At 41.5% G+C, this 21814-nt stretch overlaps 1 protein-coding gene across 3 annotated transcripts; it reads right to left on the reverse strand.

The window, feature by feature from the left end:
* Positions 1–3148: 3148 nt before the first annotated feature.
* Positions 3149–19461, reverse strand: myg1 (myg1 exonuclease). 3 transcript variants are annotated; one of them, XM_079266504.1, is made up of 8 exons: positions 19137–19461; positions 17392–17504; positions 13353–13512; positions 11744–11893; positions 10359–10481; positions 9896–10077; positions 3515–3716; positions 3149–3386 (listed from the first exon to the last, which is right to left on the reverse strand). In XM_079266504.1, exons 1-7 carry the CDS (start codon positions 19416–19418, stop codon positions 3527–3529), a joined length of 1200 nt encoding a protein of 399 aa, XP_079122630.1. In that variant the 5' UTR covers positions 19419–19461; the 3' UTR covers positions 3149–3386; positions 3515–3526. The 3 variants fall into 3 exon arrangements, with proteins under 3 accessions (XP_079122630.1, XP_079122629.1, XP_079122628.1); XM_079266503.1 differs by having other exon boundaries at positions 3149–3435; XM_079266502.1 differs by having other exon boundaries at positions 3149–3716.
* Between the last annotated feature and the right edge of the window lie 2353 nt (positions 19462–21814).

Raw genomic sequence — 21814 nt, forward strand, 5'->3', positions numbered from 1 at the left:
GGGGAAACGGATCAACTGGACTATCGGAAGGCAAAGACGATTGTATTGTTATGTTGCTTCGTGCAAGCAAGCAAACATATCGTCTCAAGCATATTAATTAAGTTTGTTTCATTAAAGCACGTTGTTCGCCTCGTCAGGCTGCTATTAAAAAGTTTATGCAACAAAAAAAAAAGAAGAGAAATCCACGACGACAACCGACTGCATCGACGATATGATCACTAATTGTTCCCCCAGAGGCATTATAACAACAGTACAATATGTACTGGTTCTAAATGCGGGCAAACATAGATTTATAAAAACTTACCTGCGGTTTCTTGTGAAGTTTGAGATCCAGAAAACGGATATGGATGTTTCTTTTAGACTCCCTTTGCAGTTTTTCTTCGGATTTCTCCCGACGGCAGATTAAACATCATCTCCTGCTCCTAAATGTTTTGGAACTATGTAAAGAGCATCAGTGGTGGATCCGTGGTTTGTCGCCTGCAGACGGCTTCATCTGTCATCTTCATCTGGCCCTGTCTGTTGTAATAGAGGGTAGTTAGCCTGTTGTAATAGAGGGTAGTTATAGCAACAAAGATGTGGGGCAATCTCCCTCCCTCTCTCTCTCTCGCTGTGTGCGTGTGTGTGTGTGTGTGCGTGTGTGTGTGTGCGTGTGTGTGTGAGACAAACGTGAGGTGTCTCACCATAAGTCCTTCCTCACTATAGATGGCATCAGTCTCCTGGATTTCTGAGAAGACATTGGTTATACCTCCATATGAGATAGTAACTTAATTATATATACCGAACAACATTAAAGGGAAGATGCGCTCATCTCTTATTTTTCCAGGCTATTGGAGGTCACATAGAAAGAGACTTTATCCATCACACCAACATGTAGGTAAAGGCTCTGCAATGCATGCATGAACACAGGAGAGGTTGGACCTATAAGGCGGCCTTAAGACCCACTCACTCTTACCAGGATCACAGATTTCCATATAATTAACATACACACAGGACGGGTCTGACAGCCATGATGGCAACTTGTATCCCTCCTCTGCCCGTCCTGCTCCTATCAAACCTGCTCAAAACGATGACATATCCACTCCAGACAAACACAATAAAGAAAGCTGCAAGTATAATTTACATGCAGGTGCATTTCTGTGAATGTTTTGTCTAAAAAAAAGACGACACTGTCCATCTCTTTACAAACACACACAACCAGAATGACCACTGACAGGGGAGATTATGATGTGGAGGAGGAGGAAGAAAAAAAGGTCAGCGGGTAAAGAGGGAGAACGCTGCAAATATAATTTACAGCTGCATTTTTGCCAATGTTTTACCCTTGACGGGTGATTGTCTGCCTGGTTGCCAGAGACAGGGCTGCGGAAAAGCTGCGTTTTGTGCATTTTTCAGATACAAAACAAGAGACAAAGGGGTGCGTAATGAGAAAGCACACGATGACAGACAGAAATCAGTATTACACACACTGTTTTCAGATCCTTGAGCTGACAGTGAATGACATGATGCTGGAATGAAATGTTCAATTAGCAGCAAGACAAATGAAAACCTTGATGTACTGTCTTATTTGGTATGTTCTCAGAGGAAGCAGCTCTAAAAGATGTACAAATAGGAGTCTTTTGTTGATGGCGATGTTGACTCTTTGAAGCAGTTTGGCATCATCTGTGCGGTTTGGCTGTAATCCTCAGGGGGGGAAAGTAAATTAACCTTACATCAATTTGTAAACAGATAGAGGCAGAGGAAAATACATGACGGCAGGAATATATTCCTCCAAGGCACAAAGAGCAGGTATGCTTATGATTTTATCTATTATCTGTGTCGTGAAAAGACGGCAGGACAAAAAACACTGTCCAGGCTGCATGTCTGGTACGCCTGATGGAGTGGGAGAGAGATAAAAAAAAAAATGTAGTCATTCTCTTGGGATTGAATCCCCTAACAACAGGTCATGCTGGGGGCAGGTGTTCTGCTGGGGCTCACAGTAGCCATTTTTCCACAGCGTGGCCAACTGGGACTTGCCAGCGCCGGAGTCTAAAACTGCTTACGACCGACGACCAACACAAATAATTGGTCTGTTGCTGTGTTAGAAACCACAACGCAGATGGAAAAATCATCCCTGCTGACAAAACAAGGCATTAAAAAAAAATGTTGCTTTGTATGTAATTTTAGTGACAGGAAAGTACTTAGTGCTGACAAGTTGTCCTGTTCTCTTTTCTCTTGGAAAACCAGAGCAGAAGCTAAAACTAGCAGAAATGAACAAACGAATGCAGGAAGTCTTTTGAGGCGTCTTTGGATTATGAAATACAGTCAGAGTATCTTGCGCCAAAAATCAGGCAAGTGCACTACATCATAAATACGCCTGCAATTGTGCATTCAAGGGTAATGTGCTGGCTGGTGTGTTATCCGTGTAAATGTCAAATGTTTGTATTTCTGAGCAGGATCCACTCAAGAGCATAACAGGCTTCTCAGTTTCAATTAAGCGTGACAAAAAGACGATAAAAGGGCCTCGTCAGCGAAGAATTAACAGTCTGCACCACTGAACAACACACTGAAAGACAAAAAGAGGAAAAGAAGCAGAGCAACATGAACAGCTGTAAGTGAATTATTTTATTTAACTGCTGTGGCATTTTGCATGACAATGATGGAAATAGAATGCACGGCAATGAAATTCTGGAGCAATATGTTCCACAGCGAGAGGGCAGCCTTGTGGAGAATGCAATAAGCTATGAGTAACAGGTAGAGATAGGGGGGGAAGAAAATCTGGAGTATTAATGAGAAAATTCAAGGCACATCCCCAACTTTATTACAGGGAAATCGACTGTACAGGTCGCCCCACTGCCGGTAACCTTGTCACCGGCTGCCATAAGAAGCACCTTTTTGCGGCGTCTGGAAATTGAATTTCTCAGAATGAATCAGGACTCATTAACGCTTTGATCTGGCAGCCAGCTGAAGTAGCCTCTGTATCTCTTTGTAGTGCTACAGTTAATGTCAGGCTGCTGGAAATGAAAGGGTGAACCACTGGCCAGGCGTCTATGTAAATCGACCCCTGAAAAGGTAAGGCCGTGGTATTCACCGGCTTTGAAGATGTTGGAGTTAGTCGGCCAGGCTGCCTGCATCACAGTTCCTCGATGGTGACAGAAGAGAGCCGTGAACAGAACAGGAAAAAAAAACAATCGCTTTAATTCTGGATTTAACCCAATAACGAACTGATAACAAAAGACCAGGGTGTAGTCTTTTATTGCAAAAACATTGCCATATTTATAACAGGGGGAAAAAGATAAACACAAACAGAGTCAATACTATGATTCAGAGTGAGCCAGTGTTGGAATATACTGCAGGTATTTTGGGAAGTGGTCCAAGGTTATTTGGCTGCCATTTCCATACCATCCCCCGTCCTGGCAAAGCAGAACAAAACATGAACCCTGAAAAGCTGGGACAAACAAGCTGCGAGACAGCAAATTAACATGTTAATCCTTGCCATCCTCTCTACAGACCCTAAGAACACAATGCGCTGTTGGCTGACCTCGGTGAACCTTCAGCTGCTTCCATTTGCAGGAGACTGGGCGGCGGCCTGCAGGGTCCTCCGGGCCATCTCCAGGGCGCCTTCCTGATTCTTGTTCCCGCCAATGAAGCCTCCAGCGTGGACGAAGATGCAGGCCTTAATCCCGCTGAGCTCAGACAGCGCTTCATCGCGAACACCGCGCCACTCTTCTCGCAGGGACAGCCTGGGACGGGAACACAGAAGGGCATGTGGGCTTACAGATGGACACTCCGTGGTCAGCTGCTCACTTCCTGTCGACACTTTGGTAAAAACACACTGTGCTGTGCATTTCTGCACAACCAGAAAATAAAAAAAATGAACTGTTCTGGACTGATGAATGTCATCAATAAAAGAGTAAAACTAAATAAAGCTGCAACAATTAGTTTGATTTTCTTAATTTATTTCAGTGTGACTTTGCACAAAGACATTACTCTGGTAAACGCTGATTTCCTTACCTGAGGTGAACCGCAGTGACCCGGTCACACAAAGCACTACCACAAGCTGCCCCAGCAAACAGACCAATAAAAATCAGCTTGATTCTTCTCCCGTAATGTGGAAAATCCCAGATGGGCACATTTGAGCTATGCTATGGCAACGGAGTAAACAGGCAATCTTACAGCGAAAAAGATCGCCTCTGCAAGAGTTCACGGGGCTGGCCTCAACAAAAGGTCTCTGGATGCAACGCACGGAGGATGAAAATTCATAAAAATGTAGAGCAGCTCATTTACCACCCACTGCGTGTGGCATACACCTCTGTCTGCAGCCTGGCACGCCATTTAAAACCCATTACCAGCTCTCTTTTGTGAGTGCCTGTGTCATTCTTGCCTTGATGGGGTTAGTATCTCCATTACTACAGTGCTTAAAAGTATTGACATATTTAGCAATGATTGAGATTTTTTTTCTTCTGATTCATAACTTCGTCGCTCATCTCTCGCCCATCCACTGCTTCTAAAATAAGAAACTTTAAAAGCCCGAAGAAACCAGCCTAAATCTGCCAAAAGGAACAGATTTCATTTTTTAAAAACAACATCAGGCCCCTCTTCCTCTCCGTCACATGCTTGATGAATTATGGAAGTGTACGGTCTAAACTTGTCAGAAATAAAGTGACACGGTTGTCGAACACGGCAGAAATTTGAAAAGCGTTTTCTCTTCTCGATTTTGAAGGGTTCATTTCTCAGACACACTGCTTCCTTTTGAATATTTATTTCCACTGCGTATAACATCCTCTAAAAGTTTAATAGTCAGAAAGCGAGAATCATAACGTCAAATGATTCACATGTGCATGTGCGCTGAAACTCTCTATGCCAGTATCTCAAGCCTGCACAAACTTGTGCCTATTAAGACCTGGGGGGGGGGGGCAAAACCCTAATCCCTGTAAAATGAAACAACCAATCGATAGCTCCACAGTATGGCTGGAAAATGAGCTCAAGAGGAAAGGTCAACAGGGCTGGTAATGAGAGTAGGAGGGGGATGACTTGTTGCTATGACAGGCCCGGAAGCTCTGATTCTCAAGATGACCGGTCTAAAAATAAGACTACAATTAGCAAATAAACTTCCCAAGACCTTTAAAATAACACAACGAGATACTGGGAATTAGTGCCTCAACATAAAACGCAAGAACACTCAAGAGATTAGGAGTCATTAAAACATAAGATATTAACTCTAGTGGATTTACAGTTTTCCTCTCACACAGAGGTGTTCAACCCTCCTGCAGCTTGCTGACTCTTCATTCATGAACACCATCTCTACACAAGAGATTTTACACATATATGTTACACATATATGTTACACAAAACATCCCCGTGACTAAACCAGCTGATGCGCCGATACACTGAAGACGGGAGATAAAGGTGCAAAATGTTGCTCCTTTTAAAGGGAAATCATTTCAAGTTCATCAACTCATCACTTCAATTTAAATGTTTCCACTTATTCAAGCCAGAAACACAATGGCTTTTTATCCACCTTTAATATGTGATGTCATATAAATAAGACAGGGTTAAGACCTTCAATTGATTAAGAAAAATATGTATTTTATAGCGTATGTAATCATTTTATAACTATTTTGATAATCAATCATTTTAATTTTTTCCAGCAAAAAACTAAACAAAATGTCAAACATTTTTCTTCTTCCAGCTTCTCAATTGTGAAGATGTTCTTCTATTTGTTCACTCGTGTGATTGAATAGAGTTGAATGGAATATGTTTAGCTTTCTGACTATTTGTCAGATGTTTGAAGACGTCAACTGAGGGCTTTATGAAATAGTGATGGTCGTTTTGCACTATTATCTGACATTTTATTGGCCAAACAATTGATAAAAAGGACAATAAAATAACCGGCTAAATAACCATTAGCTGAAGCTCTACAGAGGCACAGTAGATAAGTGTCACAGCAGCCAGTGGGTTATTCCAGAAACAGAGTATTATGTTCTGGCTCAGTTCATACTGCTGTCAACCTACAGCATCATCCTATACACTGTAGATCTTAGAGGAAGGACCGCTTCAGCTCCCGGCTCACATTTCCTTAGCAATGTGTTGCGGATAAAAATAGACCTTTTTCCCCCCCAGGTGCAGCAGCAGGGACAAAGGTGATAACAACACCCCTTTCGCAGAGTCGGCACATGCACGCTGGCAGGAAGCAGGCCACCCAGAGAAAGAGCCATCTGGAGCTATGTTGTTTTATCCATCGTATCCACAAGCCATCGTTCTCATGTAGCTCCACACCTACCGCCATGTTTGTATTAAGTCAAATCTTTGAGGCGCTTCTCCACCATAAACACGTGCCTGTCTTTTCAACTGAAAGAGCTGCCGACTGATGAGATTCTGCAGCAGAGTGGGGGGAAAAGTCCAGCGGAGGGAAGCGGCGAGGGAGGGACGGAAGGAGTGAAAGGTGAGGCAGCGAGATAGTGGGAAAGGGGGGAATAGGATTAATGGGAAGAGAGCTAGACAGATAGGTGGGACGGTGATTATAGGACAGTGACAGAAATAGTGTACAAAAGAAAGACGGGCAGAGAGGCAGAAAAGAAACACTAATGGAGTGCCAAGAGCAAGGGGAGCTCATGGAAAGAGACGGTCTCAAGGTATCAAGCCCAGCATGAAATTGCACAAGGGATTTACAGGAAACAAAACATGCATGGGATGCTGAGTTAATTACTTTTATCTGACTGATATCAGCCGGATGTCTGTTTACTGTATCAGAGCTGTACTAAGTAACTGCTGATGCAAACAGAACATTTCCTACTTCTGTAAAGCTGTCACAGTTAAAGAGTTTCAGCGTGTCTGTTTGGTATAGGTTGGGCACATTTCAGGCTTAATTCAATTACATTTCATAATGGACGCGTTTGCTCAGAGGCGTTTCTATAAACAAAATGCCTTGAATCCAGGAAGTGGAAATTATATAGAAGATGGCACAACTGTGAACACAATTATCTTCTCTTTGACACTTTTTTAAGAAGCTGTCTTTACATTTACATCCATTACATTTCCCCTTGGGAGCGTTTGCATTCGGCATGAATGAAAATATCTCCCTCATCTAGATGTGGGGCTTTGGGATAAACGATCCCAATCTTAAACAATCTCAATAATAGATAAACAAATGTGACAAAAAGCTGCATGATTCGTGCTCCGGGGGAAATAACTAATAAGAGTGATGATGTCGGACAATAAATTCAGATTTTGTTTTTCATTTAGTTTAAAGGCCAATTTATAAAGTCATACAGAACTGACTGCCTCTGAATGACCCAGAACTAACTGAATACAAAACGTGTGCCAACTCTTCTACAATCCTTTCCATCAAGAAGTGGATTGAGAGGTCAATGTGAGGTCAGTGCGACCAATGATCCAGGCAGTAACAGGTAACAGTAATGACTATTTCTGTTTGCATTAGCAGTATCTTCCTTCCACATTCTAAGTATTATCTGCTTTCATTTTCAAAGAGCTACAAGTTTCAATCTCCGGTGGAGGCATTTTATGTTTCCTTTGTTTACCCAAGACAGTCCCATTAAGATTTTTAATCTCCTTTTTTCAGGGATCCTGGCAAAGATGGCAGCGGGAAACGTTTCACACAAGCGCCACATAAAAATAACAGGTTCTAGAAATGGCGTACATAATTTGTGCGCAAGAGCGAAGGAGAGTAGAGAACATGGATAAAGAGGTAGTTCATGTAATATGGCCTGATACAGAAAAATGTACCAATGCTCCTTTGTACAACAAAACAAATAAACGTTCTCATACAAACTGCAATGATGCGCAGAAACCCGAATCAGACACGGACCGTAAAGCAGCATGGTGCGCTGAATAAAACATCTTCAAAGAGGACCAATGTGCATGCATGTATAAAATATAATCGTAATAAATTGCTGATAGAAGTGCCAGAACAGATACAACAGCATTTGTTTCTATAGTAGAAACACCTACCGAGTTTTGTTGGAGAAGGCAGAAGCAGTTTCCAGTGGCAGCCTACTTCATGGTCACATCCTACTATTTGAAAACATGACGTAATGTTGATTAAATGTATGCGAGAGAAGATTTGCCACTCAAACTGTCCACTGTCGGTCGTACAGCTGTGATACAGTGATACATGTCTTTTCACTCAAACAAACTTTTGGCTGAATAAAGACACCAGCTGCACAGCGTGCGACAACTTCTCGATGCCTTCCTGTGCTCCGAGGCATGTTTTTTTCATGCTGGGTGTAGTTCTCTACCAAACCACAGCACTAAAATGTTTTTTTTATAAATAACCAAGCCACACGGCTGCAGGAGGGATTTTCTGTACCAAATACAAAACAAAGCATTTTACGCAGCACTTAATATCTGGTGAAAAATCTAACTGAAAATGTGTTTTGCTGATTACAAAGATGTTAAACGCTGTCAAGCAAGCAGCTAGAAAAGACGAGTAGCTCCACATAAGACACAGGATGAGCAGGAAGCAGGTTTCTTTGGCTACATTCATAGTGTGTGCTGTATGCTGGGATGCAGGTAAACACCACACACAACGACAAGACTCCCGTGGGGATGCTGATGACGTTAAAAGAGCAGCGTTGTGGGTCAGAGCTCAAGGGGCTCCTCAGGTAAACAATTCCCCTCCGGTGGTAACAAACAACAAACTTCAGAGGTGAGAACCATGTGACAAATTCACACAGAAGGCGACTGTCTTATCATCGCTGTCATCACGTAGAGAGCGGGGAAGGCAAGAATACTACTGTGATTTAATGAGCATGGGTGAGGCATCTTTCGCTTAAGTGTCGTGCTTGACGTTTTCAGGGACCTCATTATTGCTAAAAGTTGCAGGAATGCTCCACAACAACAGAAGCATTGACTGGTGCACGAGGAAAGGTAAGGCAAGGGCACAAACACGATGCAAGGCGATCTACAGTCTGGAAGGCATGAAATGCATGAGAAGTTTAAAAGCAAAAGCACATCATGAAAGGACGGAAAACACACAAGAGTGATGGACGAGACAGTCAAAGAAGGTTCTGGAAATAAATGTTGATAAAAGTAATGGCGGCAGAGTTGAAGCAGAATTCAGATATTTAGGATGTTTGTTCCAGATATCGGATGCATATCAACTAAATGCTGTGGATGAGATAATAATCTATTTCGAGGGTCCTGAGTAGACAATGGTGATGATTGAAGAGGCTGTAATGCGAACGGTCCCATCTAGAGCCAGTGTTTGGCTCGTCTTTTCTGGACTACTGTAGAAACATGGCGGCCGGCTCCGTGGCTTATTTTCAGATGATCATTAAGAAAACGTACTTATTAATATCATATGCCATTTCTGCCAATAGATCCCCCTAAATGCTACACACTGTGCCTTTAACTAATTAGCTGTAAAAAAAAACAACAACCAGCATGTACTGTATATCTGCCAGCTTGCTGTATCTGGAGCAGAGGGTGTGCTTCACATTAGGAAAAGACAAACACCTGAGTGGGAGAAAGGGCTCAGGTGTCTCTGTGGAAGTGTTGAGTGTGTTTACATCCTTTCAACTCCTTAGAGAGAAATGTGAGAACAAAACCTCTGCGCTTTAACGAAAGAATCATCGTCATCCTATTTCTATCCAAGCAGGAGTTTGTCTCTCACCGGATGACACGTCAATCCTCCCGCGAGTAGCTGTCAAATGGTCGGACAAGCATGAAAGTTAAATCATACATGATGATTCGCCTCCATCACCAGAGCTCAACATATTTCACCACGTCTGAGAGACTCCGGAGCTGTGCCTGTCACTGTGTTTTGCACCACTGCTTAAAAAAGAAAAGAAAAATCCTGTCTGGGAGAACTTTTAGTTTGCGTCACAACATCCCTGCTCGTGGTGATGTTTAATTTCTGTCGCACTTGTAACTCTCGTATTTACTATATAAAAATAATCACCTGTTCTGGAAGGTGTTGAGCCCGGCGGGGACACACTGGACCCTCCACTGTCCATTCTGGTCGGGGTAAAGGACAAACTTGATGGGCGTATCCACCTTGAGCTCCTTCTCCAGGGAAAACAGATGCTCCTTCCAGGGACAGCCGCCCTGGGAGAACAACACCACCTCCCCACTGGGATCTACCTGCAAACCAGAAGAGAACCATAAATGGTGCGTTACTAATGTGCACGATAAAGGACAACACAGAGGCAACAGACCCATTGATGCTAATGAATTACGCACCATTAATTGAGTAATTTCTTGCAGTATTTCTTTTTAAAATGAGGCGACAAAAGTGATGCACAATCAATTTTGACAGCTTCAGAATTTTTTTAAATTTTCTTTTCAAGACCCAAGTTACAATGTTCACAAAGGACAAAATATAAAACTAAAACATGTACACATTAGATCGGACCGTCTCGTACCTGATGCCTGCTCTTAACGGCCTCCTCCACCACCGCACGAGCCGGCAGCCAGGAAGACTGGTAGTACTCCACACGGTCCAGGAACTCCTCCCCAACCATCGTCAAAGCCTTCCTGAAGCCCTCCTGGTGAAAACATGCATCCACATGCATCCATCAAATACACTGTAAGGATGTGAGAGGAATATTGTATTATGAAGAAAGAGGTTTTTTGACAACTGACTAGACTTTAGATGTAATTTTGATGAAAATAAAAAGAGAATTGCTCATGGTTCATGATCATTCACCTTTCGTCACTACTGCACCACCTCCGAATTCCAATTCAGTTTGATGTCAAATACTTTAAGTGAGGCATCATCGGGCCAGACAAACCAACCATCGCCACACTGATCCTTGCAGCCCTGCTTCAGCAGCTTCCCGTTACATGTCCTGCACAAACCCTCGTCTGAGCTCACCTCCTCATGCTCATGAGCAGAAACTCAAGAGAGCATGAGAGAGAAACACAGACACAAATACGTGCCGTCACAAACGCACACAGTTTGACAGGCAGAAGTCTAATCTGCATGCAATCGATTGTGGGAGCTGTGGCGTCCTTGAATTTTAAACAGTGGAGTGTGGCGAAGACTAATAAAATCCATTCAGTGTTTAATGATCACAAACGGCCACTGTTGAGAGTTCACCAGGTCAACACAACACAATTATTTCTACCTTTTTGCAATCCCTCAGAGCTGTAAATGGAGGAAAGTGCCAAGACAAGAATCATAATAGCATAATAGTGAGCAATAAACAGCTATACTTATAATAATTACTTGAAAATATATATCTCCAATGCGAGGATGTGTTGCTCTTCTTTGTCTTACGCAAAAGTAACTCAAATTCTTTGGTTATTTGGACTGGGTTTTTTTTTTCCTTCAGCAGTTTACACACAGCAATACCCATGAGTGTCCATGAGCCACACTGCAGCAATCTAGGCAATTATGAAACACATATTTTCACAGGCTTTAATAGTCAAAGAACCTTCTGCTGTGAAGCAGCTGTTTGACAGATGACATTTCTATTTCCATTTTGTGTAAGTAAATACATTTATTGTTCAATAATCTTACACATCTTTACATTCACCCTCTAAACTAAACCCAACCCCCAACCCTGTAATCCTAAAAGCCAAAAGGAAATATTTGCAGTTTTCCTGTTTTTATTTTCTGAAGTCATTTGGTCCTTAAATTGAAACTACAAGACACAGAGACTCTTACATCTTATATCACAGATACAGACCCACACACATTAAATGTCTGTGCCCTTCAGTTCAAAAGCTACATAATAAAAGTGCTGCATCAGACCGGTCTGTGTGCTAAGTGCGAGTACACGTTCACACTCATGCAATCCCTCACCTCGGTGTCCTGACTCTTGCTGTTCCAGCGTGGGTTCAGGTGGCCGACGCGTGTGCTCAGCGTGGTGGAGACAGCATAGCGGGCCTCTCCGTCATACTGCGAAATGCCGTTGTCGACAGCATCGACCCCCTCCACAAAGTTCTCATACAGCTGCAAGGAATTGAAAGAGACACATGACGAGAGGTTAGGAACCTGTAATAACATGGGAATCGGCTGTTTTATGTTTATGCTAGTCTTGAAAAAGGAAGAATTGGCAGTCAATCCCTTGTTTTTGAGCGAGGGTAATTAAGAAAGGCAGGACTTTCAGGAGAGCGCAATGCACTGGGATTACATTATTCTGTTTAAATCCATTTGGTCACAGTGTGTGGGCAGTTCCTGAGGGCTAACGTGAACGGCTAGATCATTTCACCAAAAGGAGACAAATTGCAGCAATTTTAATATTCAATGGCAAAGTTGCAGAAAGAAGTGGAAGAGGAGCAGAGAAGTGGAGACATTTTTAAGGCTGAAAAGTGAACTCCTCGGTACATCCGAAGGTCAATCACCAAACGGATGACATTTTACAAGTGGAACCAAGTTTTGGGGGGGAAAATAGAGATTCAGTTTGTCTGAACTGGCTGAGGAAGAGACACGCAGCATCCTAAAATAAATAAAGCCCCGGCCGTGAGTAAAAGGATTATTTGGGGCTTAAAACAAACTGACGCATCAAAAGGCCAATGATAATAGGAGTTAAAAGTGCTAATATCTATGGTTGAACTCGGATTTGGCTGGCTTAATGAGCCTGGCCGTCAAACTGTCCTGTGTGCTGAGGCCTCCTGCTGGCTGTCAAACACATTAAATATAACTGCAGTGTCCAGTGAACTTTGCCACATCTCGTCTATGTGTGCGTATTCATAATCCCCCTCTACGAGCCGTCTGACGAAGGCAAGTCATAAACTAAGTACGGGGTAATGTACAGTGATGCACATTGTGCAGTAATGACCCACTCACTGTACTTTATCCCGCTTATTACTCTGTTACTTATAATTATTATATGATTATTAACATATAATTATGAGTGCTTTCAACCCCCATAGTTGCAACCCAGCCATGAAGTTGCTTATTAAAGAAATCAAGACAATAAAATCATTTTAAGTGATCCTTAAAATGATTTAATGAATTATTGAGTACAGAGAACCAAACTAGGTCCATAGTAACGACCCGTTATAAGAGCGGTCTGCTATAACGCAATAACAGACGTAATTGACCAATCAGAAGAGAGTATTCAACAAAGCCGTTTAATAATCTTTAACAATAAACATGCATTTTCTACACACAGCGACTGCATGATTTCTGTTTTTAAAATAACCACCATGGACAAAATGCATGTCCTTTCAGCCCATTGTGATGGACGAGCTAGCTCTTCCTCTTTACATCTTAATAGACTCGTCTTTTCTTTGTCTTCCCACTTCACCGTGAAATCGGTGCTTAGATTCAATTGATCAGCCAAGGCCATGTTTGATACGAGTGAGGCGAGGGAAAACATCTGTTTACGAGTGTTTGCGCGGTGAATGGAACCACAATGGTTGCTGATCCACTGTCTGCTCTAAATTCATCATCTTTCTCCTCTCACCTTGTCAAAGAGCACCTCCAGCTGCCTGTCGCCCTCCTTCAGCTGCGTCAGCTGGACCAGCAGCTGACGACCAAAGTGTAGGTAGACCAGGCCTGCAGAGCTGAGCTTGGTCACCCATGGCTTCTCTGGACACAGGCTGTGGAAGCTCTCTGCAAAGGTCCTGAAGAGAGGGAAGACATTATGTTAGCGGACAGCAACACGAACAGAGATGGACTTTTAACGCCGAGACAATATTCTATTCACAGTGCATGAAAACGGTCTTCATGTAAAAACTGTCTGCGGCTTCTTCAGTATGTACGATGTTTTGAAACAGATGTTTTAGCCCATACTGTATGTAAATGGTCAATATAGAAGTGGTTTATCATAATTCTTTCTTTTTCAATTGATCCATTTGTTTTGTTAAATGCCCCGTTTTATATCATGTCAACTGGATATCTTGTTTTGGACTGTTGGTCCGACAAATCAAGCAATTTGAAAACATCACCCTGGGCTTTAGCAAATCTGTGATCGAGATTTGTAACTCAGTCTTTCACATTTAGTTGACCCAATGATTAATGGATTATGGAAATAAACAAAAACCTATTCCCTCCATTACAAATGTAGTAGTGGAGATAAATTACTGATGTTTTTTTTGCTTATGTAATATATGAAGGAAATATAAATGAAAAACACTGCATGGTCCGTCAGCAGATTACATTAAAGTCAAGGCTTGGGAGATTAAACATAAGCGTTCTGCTCATAAACAGACTATTCACATATTTTCCAATCACAGGCCTCTTCAATAAAATGTCTGCTGTGTCCGGATTTATGCTGCACATTACAAAATGCACTTGCATCCATAAATATTCTGCACAGCTTCGGAAAGGGAAAGCGTGCTCGTGCGTGTTTGTGAGCACACATGAATAGAAGCCACCGGAGGTCTCTCCACGCAGCCATGTGATGGGATGGGTGGGCTCCAGCACCCAGCCACTGCTGGTCATTTAATTCAGGCTTAATTAGGACGATTGGGCTGCAGCACAGCGGAACACAGACCCGTCAAATGAATGAGTGACATGCCAGGGAAGCAGGGGGTAATCACAGCCATTAAAAGGACGAATTGGCCAAGCTGAGGCATTTCTATGCTGATTATCAGGAGATGAGAGTAAATGAGCGGGAGGAAAATGACAGAGTGAAAAGGGAAACTGTTGAGAAAGAAAACCAGCTTACCAAATAGAAGTCATCAAGCTGGTGGTGAGAAGATGGCCAACCAGCATTTACCACACAGAACTAAATCAAAGGTGAGTGAGTAAAGCAACACGAAGACATATTTTGGCAAGAATGAAGTACTACTAAGCGTAGCATATATTGTACTATGTTTCCTATATCACACCAGCTGCACCACTTCCTTATGCTCATCACTGTGCCATTAGACAGAAGGGCTTCATTGCTAACTATTTCATGTGGGCTAAATTACGCGTCAGAAATCTATCTCCTACTCAAGAGCATCACGAGAGAAACAGCGAGTCAAGAAACTCAAGCACTTTATGAAAAGGATATCACTGGCCAGTAATTTCCCTTCACTCGGAGCCCAGTACTCTTAAAATGACGGGAAATTCGGCTTTCGGAAAGGACAGACACTGTATTAGACACACAGTTGGAAGGCTTTCATGAGCTTTACAAGTCGACTTTAAAAAAATAATGCCACAGAAAGGCTCTTCAACTTCAATCCACTGCTCCGGTCAGAATGACCTCGGTTGGTTTGAATTTACGTCATTGAGTGAGAACATTGTTATCTTAAACAGCATCCATGCTTCTCTGACTGCTGGGGTTTCCCCTCTTGTTGGGAAAGGTTGAACAGTTCTTGACCTCTTTCACTGTATATCCTGCCAATCACTGAACTACATCCGTTCCCGTGCGTCTGAAAGAACGTAGTTCTGTAGAGTAGACCAAATCACTTTATAAGAGCGCTTCACAAAATGTCATGATCTGTGGCTCATTGCTGGTTCAACCCCTTGGGACAACGATTTCAGTACGATTTGAGAACAATTAATACATTTGTTACACAGTGCTGCGAGATTAGGGATGGCAAACATTTTGCATCAGATTTTTAAGAGGATGCCAGTATTCATAGAGTACATACAGGACATTAATTATTGTCACAAGAAGATGTAGAGTATGTGTTGATCACCAACAGAAATAGCCAATTTAGTTGAAAGACTTGTGGCCATGCATTATAGATCTTTGGTGAATACAGGGGGAGAGGAAGCCTGCTGTGTCCACGAATCCTTCTTTGTGGAAGCCACTTGAACAACGCAGCATAAAACTGTTTCATTTCTCTCCTGATGGAGGTACTGCGTCACTGTTGCAAAAATACATTTCTTTGCTGAGTGAAAGCAGCGAGTGCATTTCTAGCGTGAGCGACCACAAACGTAATCCCTGTCAGATCTAATCTGTTGTGCTTTATTAACCTTCGGTCAGTGTTTGGTCTCATGCCTCCAACTCTGACACACATTGTCTTTCCTGCTGAAGAAAATCTTAAAACTTCAGTGACAAAAAGTTGTCCATATCTGCAGTAGTTTCTCAAATTAGAATTGAAAATATATATAAACAGTTGTCTTAAAACAGCAAACCTGGACAATTTCCTGTTTTGCGTTGGTTATCTGCAGGACTTTTTCCTGGCTGGGTGCAGTTACTTCCTGGAGTCTCTAGGAAATCACTTTGTCCGGCCAATAGTAATAGTAAATTTGTTTGTTTTTTACACTTTGGTTTTTGTACAGATTTAACAAGATATAACGTGTTAAAAGTGAGCTTTAGAGGTGCTGATGGTGCGTGTGAGTGACAGCCACATCCTCCTGCGGCCCCTGACAGTGTTGTGGCAGCCTCTGAGCCTCGTGAACCAACAGCAGGGGGGGTGTTGAATTGAAAGAGCGTTAATTATCACTAACCACCTGCCAGGAAGAGAGCCCTGGCATATCTTTATCACCATGGTCCATAAAAGCTATCTGATTATCATCACGACATTAAGCCGACAACACAACTGGAAAAGGCTTACTACTCAACGTGATGAGACTTCGAGTGAATGCAATCATCAATTTGGCAGAGAACATAGAGAGTGTTCCTTCATGAACCGTGGGATTATGGGTGCTTTGAGGATGTCAGAACAGAAGTCACAGGGAAACACACACTCTCCTCTTTTGGACCAGAGATACTGTAATGGGTATATGATTCTGCACACATTGTTTTCTGGATAACAAAAATCCACAGGAGTTCAGGATGCCATGACGGGGCAATTAGGATGAGAACATGAAGCTAGGTCTATAAAGACCAATGCGTGTATAGACACCTCTTGAACACATTTACGACTACATTTTTCCCTTTCTGCATGTTGATTATAGGGATGCCACAAAAGATCATATTCATTATTGATTGGTCTAAAACAAATGTTTTCAAATATTCCAAAAGCGACATTTTTATAATCCCTGCAACTGAAGATTGTGTTTCTTACCGATTAATAATTTTGTAAATAGATAGTGAAAGAAGCCCATTGTAATGTCCCAGTGTCTACGGAGATGTCTTGAAATGTCTGTTTTGTTTTGATCATGAGTCCAAAAGCCAAAGAGATTCAGTTTGCAATAATAAAAAAACAGGAAATCCAATCATTCCAAAATTACTTTTTGGCGTTTTTGCTTGAAAATTAACTTACATAAAAAATAAACAAGAAAATAGTTTCCACTTAATTTTAAACTACTAACTGATTGCACAACTAATTGTTTAATGCAGATATATTTGCACTTAGCTACTATTAGTCAATTACATCTTTCATAAGAAAAAGACAATTGATTTTTGTCACAGCAGACATTATGACCTATGACAGATTAAAGCAGGAAAAGCCCAGGTGTAATTAATTACATTAATGATGGTGGCTGGCTCAATGACACAGCTTACTGGCGCAACTAAATGGACCGAGCAACTATTACCAATATTAGTTGCCCCTGTTATTTGAGCTGTTACATGTCTAAATAGCCCATCTCTTAGCAGCAGCTTACTACCAACGTTGTACCTCTGGTGATGGTCATAGCGGTGCTTCTTTGGGTCAAACTCTCCTCCAACGTCTACAACGATGTCGCACTCTGCCAGCTTCGTCGGGTCCCTGGTCCGAATGATCTCGGCATCCTGTGCAATGAATAGAATGTTTTATCATCTATTATCAAGCATCTGGTAAATTTCCAGAAAGAAGTGACATCTGTATTTCATGTAAACACTTTCAATCCATGAGCCAACTGCATTTAAATGAATTCTACCATTTAATATACACACAAGAGTGTGACCCTAATGGGATCCATTGGAGGCAGGCCTGTAGCAGGTTTTGAGCTGGAAAGGGCCAGGCACAATCCTTAAAGTTGACTGACAGTGCAACTCTATATTTTTGAATTGTCTTTCTAGGATGAAGAAAGTCCTCTTTTACAAATAGATGTTGTTTTGTATGGAGAGCATGTAAAAATGTATGTTTTGAACATGGAGCACACAAAGCTGTACGGTGGTTTAACCAGGCAGACAACTGAAAGGGGAAAAAAGCCACAAAGAGCCCTCTGAGCAACAGTTAAATAAAAATATAAGAAATCAGTCATCGATGAAAGAAATTGGTACAGATTCAAATAGAAACAGGTTCCTGTTTCAGTGTTATGTGCACAACAATGTCTATGACAAGCTGGAATTATCAGGCCTGTTGCTTTAGCAAAGTCATTCTTAAAAACATCACAATAAAAATGGAAGGTTAGCTTCAGGCTAGTAGTATTAGATTTGGATGAAGGCACATCAGCTGAACATGGACTGGTAGCTCACGGTGTAAACCTATTCTATCCAACCACTGACGAGAATCCAGATGGCAAATTGCTGCAGTGAAAAGCGCTGACCTGCCGATCAGGAGCAACGTTACAGCCCAATTGCACCTTTGCCGTTCAATAATGATCGTGGGTCACCGACGTTTTTCTGCACTTTTTGAAATAGTGGGATATGTAGTGGAAAAAATGGTTGCAGCAGTATTCTCCCCTTTCATGAAACACTGTGTTGACATTGATCAAACGTTAGTTTTAAATAATTTAATTCTTCTTCTTTTGGGGCCGAAACAATTTCAAATGTAAATAATAGATTTGGTGTCTGATCTTATACTGTTTTGAACTACCGTATGTTAAACATAGTTTTTTGGGGATGAATAAGCAGAATGTCTGCTTCTCACCTGATCATGAATGAACATGAAGACCTAGAGAATAGTCAGAGATATTGCCAAACTTCTTTGGTGTTTTTAAGTTTGGTGGTGGCGGCGCTGCAACTTGGTTTGTTGGGACAGGTATTGTACTGTTGATAAATACTGGGACATTTTATTCATGCTTAATTGGTTAATTAGTTACCTGTAAATGTGGAAACATATTTATTGTGACTTCAAGGTGTTGCCTACTTTGCCTAGTTTATTTGACCGGCCTTGTACAATGTAAACTGCGACTATATTTGAATTATTATAAGTCTATATGTCATCTTTCTGTGAGCTCCATATATCTGTACAGCAGCTCCCCCATGTGGAGAGTTTAAAAAACTACACGAGATGTGTGACAGAAACATTGAATAAAAACTTCCATAAATCAGCCAATGCAGACTGAAGAAACAGATTTAAAGAGCATCACCATGCTTTAAACTGAAGTCGTATCCACACAGCATGTAACGTTACTCAAAGAGCAGCAGTACTAACAGGAACAATACAGGCACACATCAGCTCTACATTTGTCTTCTTTCGCAGCATATTGAACCTACCTTGTACTCCGGTAGCTGCCGGAGGAAGAAGCACGCGAGAACCTCGTCACAGTGGAAGGTGCCGTTGTGAGTTCCGATCTTTATAACGGTCATGCTTTCAGTGCAGACTCTCTTCGGTTGACTTGACATGTATCGTGGTACTGTGCGAGAAACGTCCACAGAGAGCAAACCACGGCAGTTGGCTTGTGAACTTAACAGTCGAAAAACACTCGCTGGTTTTCCAAAGTTAACTTGAGATGCGATTTTTGTTAAATGAAGTGCTATCATGCGTGCAGTACACATTCAAACGAGTCTTCACACGAGACGCGATGGTGACGGAGGGATTTGGTTGCCGGACCGGATATGGTGCGCCTGTTTTGGGAACCGGAGAAACCCGGGAATTTGATTTGTGTGTTTGTGATTGTTTTTACTTGTTTGTTTGTTTTCATCGAAATAAGTATACCTACCCGTGATAATTGTAACATAATTGAAGTGAGCTAAATCACAACGTGTTATCTACTGAAGAGATTTCATTGCAAAGTGGAATAATGAATTCGTACATCAGAATGTATTTATATTCTGACGGCAGAGGGCGCTATGCGCAGTGAAACAAACCTTTCAAATCATCATACATGTACAGTTATAGCTGTTACATATTTAAACATTTCTCTCGTACGGTATTTTAATATTCCAATATACGGTACAAAACTTTGAATGCCTTGAAGAACAATTTATATCCCGTATAAATATCACGACAAAACTAAACAAAGTCCTGATATAATGTTTAAAGTTCGGCTACATATCATTTAAATAAAGATAATACTTGCCAGAAATCACAAGCAAAATATTATATTTTATTGACTGCATTGCTAATCAGCAAATTGGGCAACTGTCCCGGGGCCACAGACCCTCGGGGATCCACAGGTTCACTGTGCCAACTAGTTGTTTTAAGATCCACACATTTCTATGATAATAGGCCCCATACAGTCAAAACCAGAATAGACACTGCAATTATAAAGGCCTACGGGCAGGTCAGGCATTTTTAGCTAATCTAGAGGCATGTGTAAAAGTCTCGTTTTAAAATTATTATTATTATTATTATGCTTGCCACAAGTGTGCATTTAATTATATTGGTACAAGGGATTATAGTTCATGCAAATACAGGCATATATGAGCTGCAACATTGGAATTAGGTTGAGATCATTAAGGAGGGTCAGACCCAGCTCTCACCCCCAACTCAAGTTCTCGCGGTATTACCTTCAAGGTTTATTGACAAGGTAATTAACCAGATGGGACCACTGTTGTATTCCCCCTGAAGAGGCACCACGGCTCTCACGGTTTTCTCGTGTGGACAACTGAACGACGTGAAAACCAGTCGGGTGCGTGGCTGGATTCAATAACACCGATCCTGTTGAAGGTAGTTTTTTCTATCGCAATTACTTCTTGCAGAATCTGTTTCCTGCATGAACCATCCCTGCGACGCATGAAATATTGTTCAGTTTGAATGCACTAATCTGAGGCTGTGTGCACACATTGCACCAGCAATATTGCACATATAGATGTTATTTTAGAGTTTTACAAATGCAATTTATGTCTTTCGGAACAATGGGCAGTCTGCCAAGGCCACACGATTTGAATCTAGTCAAGCAGCACAGTAAGATATTTGGTACGACGTAGGTTAAATTTACAACAGCAAGGTGGCGCTGTCGCCCACTCATTCTGCGGAGATGCTCGGCCTTGGTCGCATATCACCAGCTCTCCAGGCACGTTGACAACTCTTTATTTCAGCTTAATTAAATCGATAAACATTGATTTAAAGAAGGCTTCCGTGTACCTTAGAGGGTGAGGTTGTAGGGTTTCTATCGAACAGACTGTCCAGTTGTTTCAGTTACAGTTTTATAGAATGAATGTTTGAATCATGAAATAACTCACTCTGGATACTATCGCTTTATTGCAGTCTGTTCTAAAGCAGTTAATTTAGGTCAGACAGTTAAAACATACTAAAAACAAGTTAAATATTTTATTCCAACCTCCCACCATTGTCACCGGTTAAATGAGTAAATATATCAGTTTTTGCATTTGCCATTAGGGCCTTATAGCCCTGATCAGCACCATGGACAGCGCACTTCATGAACCAACAGGCTAAACTCGCCTGGTGATGTTGCACTATGGATGTTTCTTTGACGTTGTCTACTAGTTTTTTTAGAACTACTAGTCAATCGTCTTTTTAAACATGTTATATATAACTTATTGCTTACTGCTCCATCACTTCCATCACAGTATTGCTGCAAATGATAATTGCCCTGTTTAGATGAATTAATGACTCTTAATACAGGTAATATGTGATCCAGTCAAGTGGGCAATTAGCATAACTGTGTATAATTGGTGACTGGTATTCCTTCAGAATATAAATTTTGGAAACAATGCCACTGCCTCTAATTATTCTGAATATATTAGGCAAATGAGAAAAAACATCAATTAAAGATAAATGTGAGGGGTTTCAAGAAAAAACCTTGACTGGAGTACAAACTAAATATACAATAGAATCATACCATAATTATGGCACTGTGCAGGAATTAAGTGCAATTTAGATTACAAAATTAACAAAATTAATTTAAACATAGATGGACTCTATCTCTGTCAAGTATTATAGAAATCCTTCAAATAAAACAATCTGACAAGGAACTACTCATATAACA

The sequence above is a fragment of the Melanostigma gelatinosum genome (genome assembly GCF_949748355.1).
Source record: "Melanostigma gelatinosum genome assembly, chromosome: 3".
In the NCBI taxonomy this organism is placed as follows: domain Eukaryota; kingdom Metazoa; phylum Chordata; class Actinopteri; order Perciformes; family Zoarcidae; genus Melanostigma; species Melanostigma gelatinosum.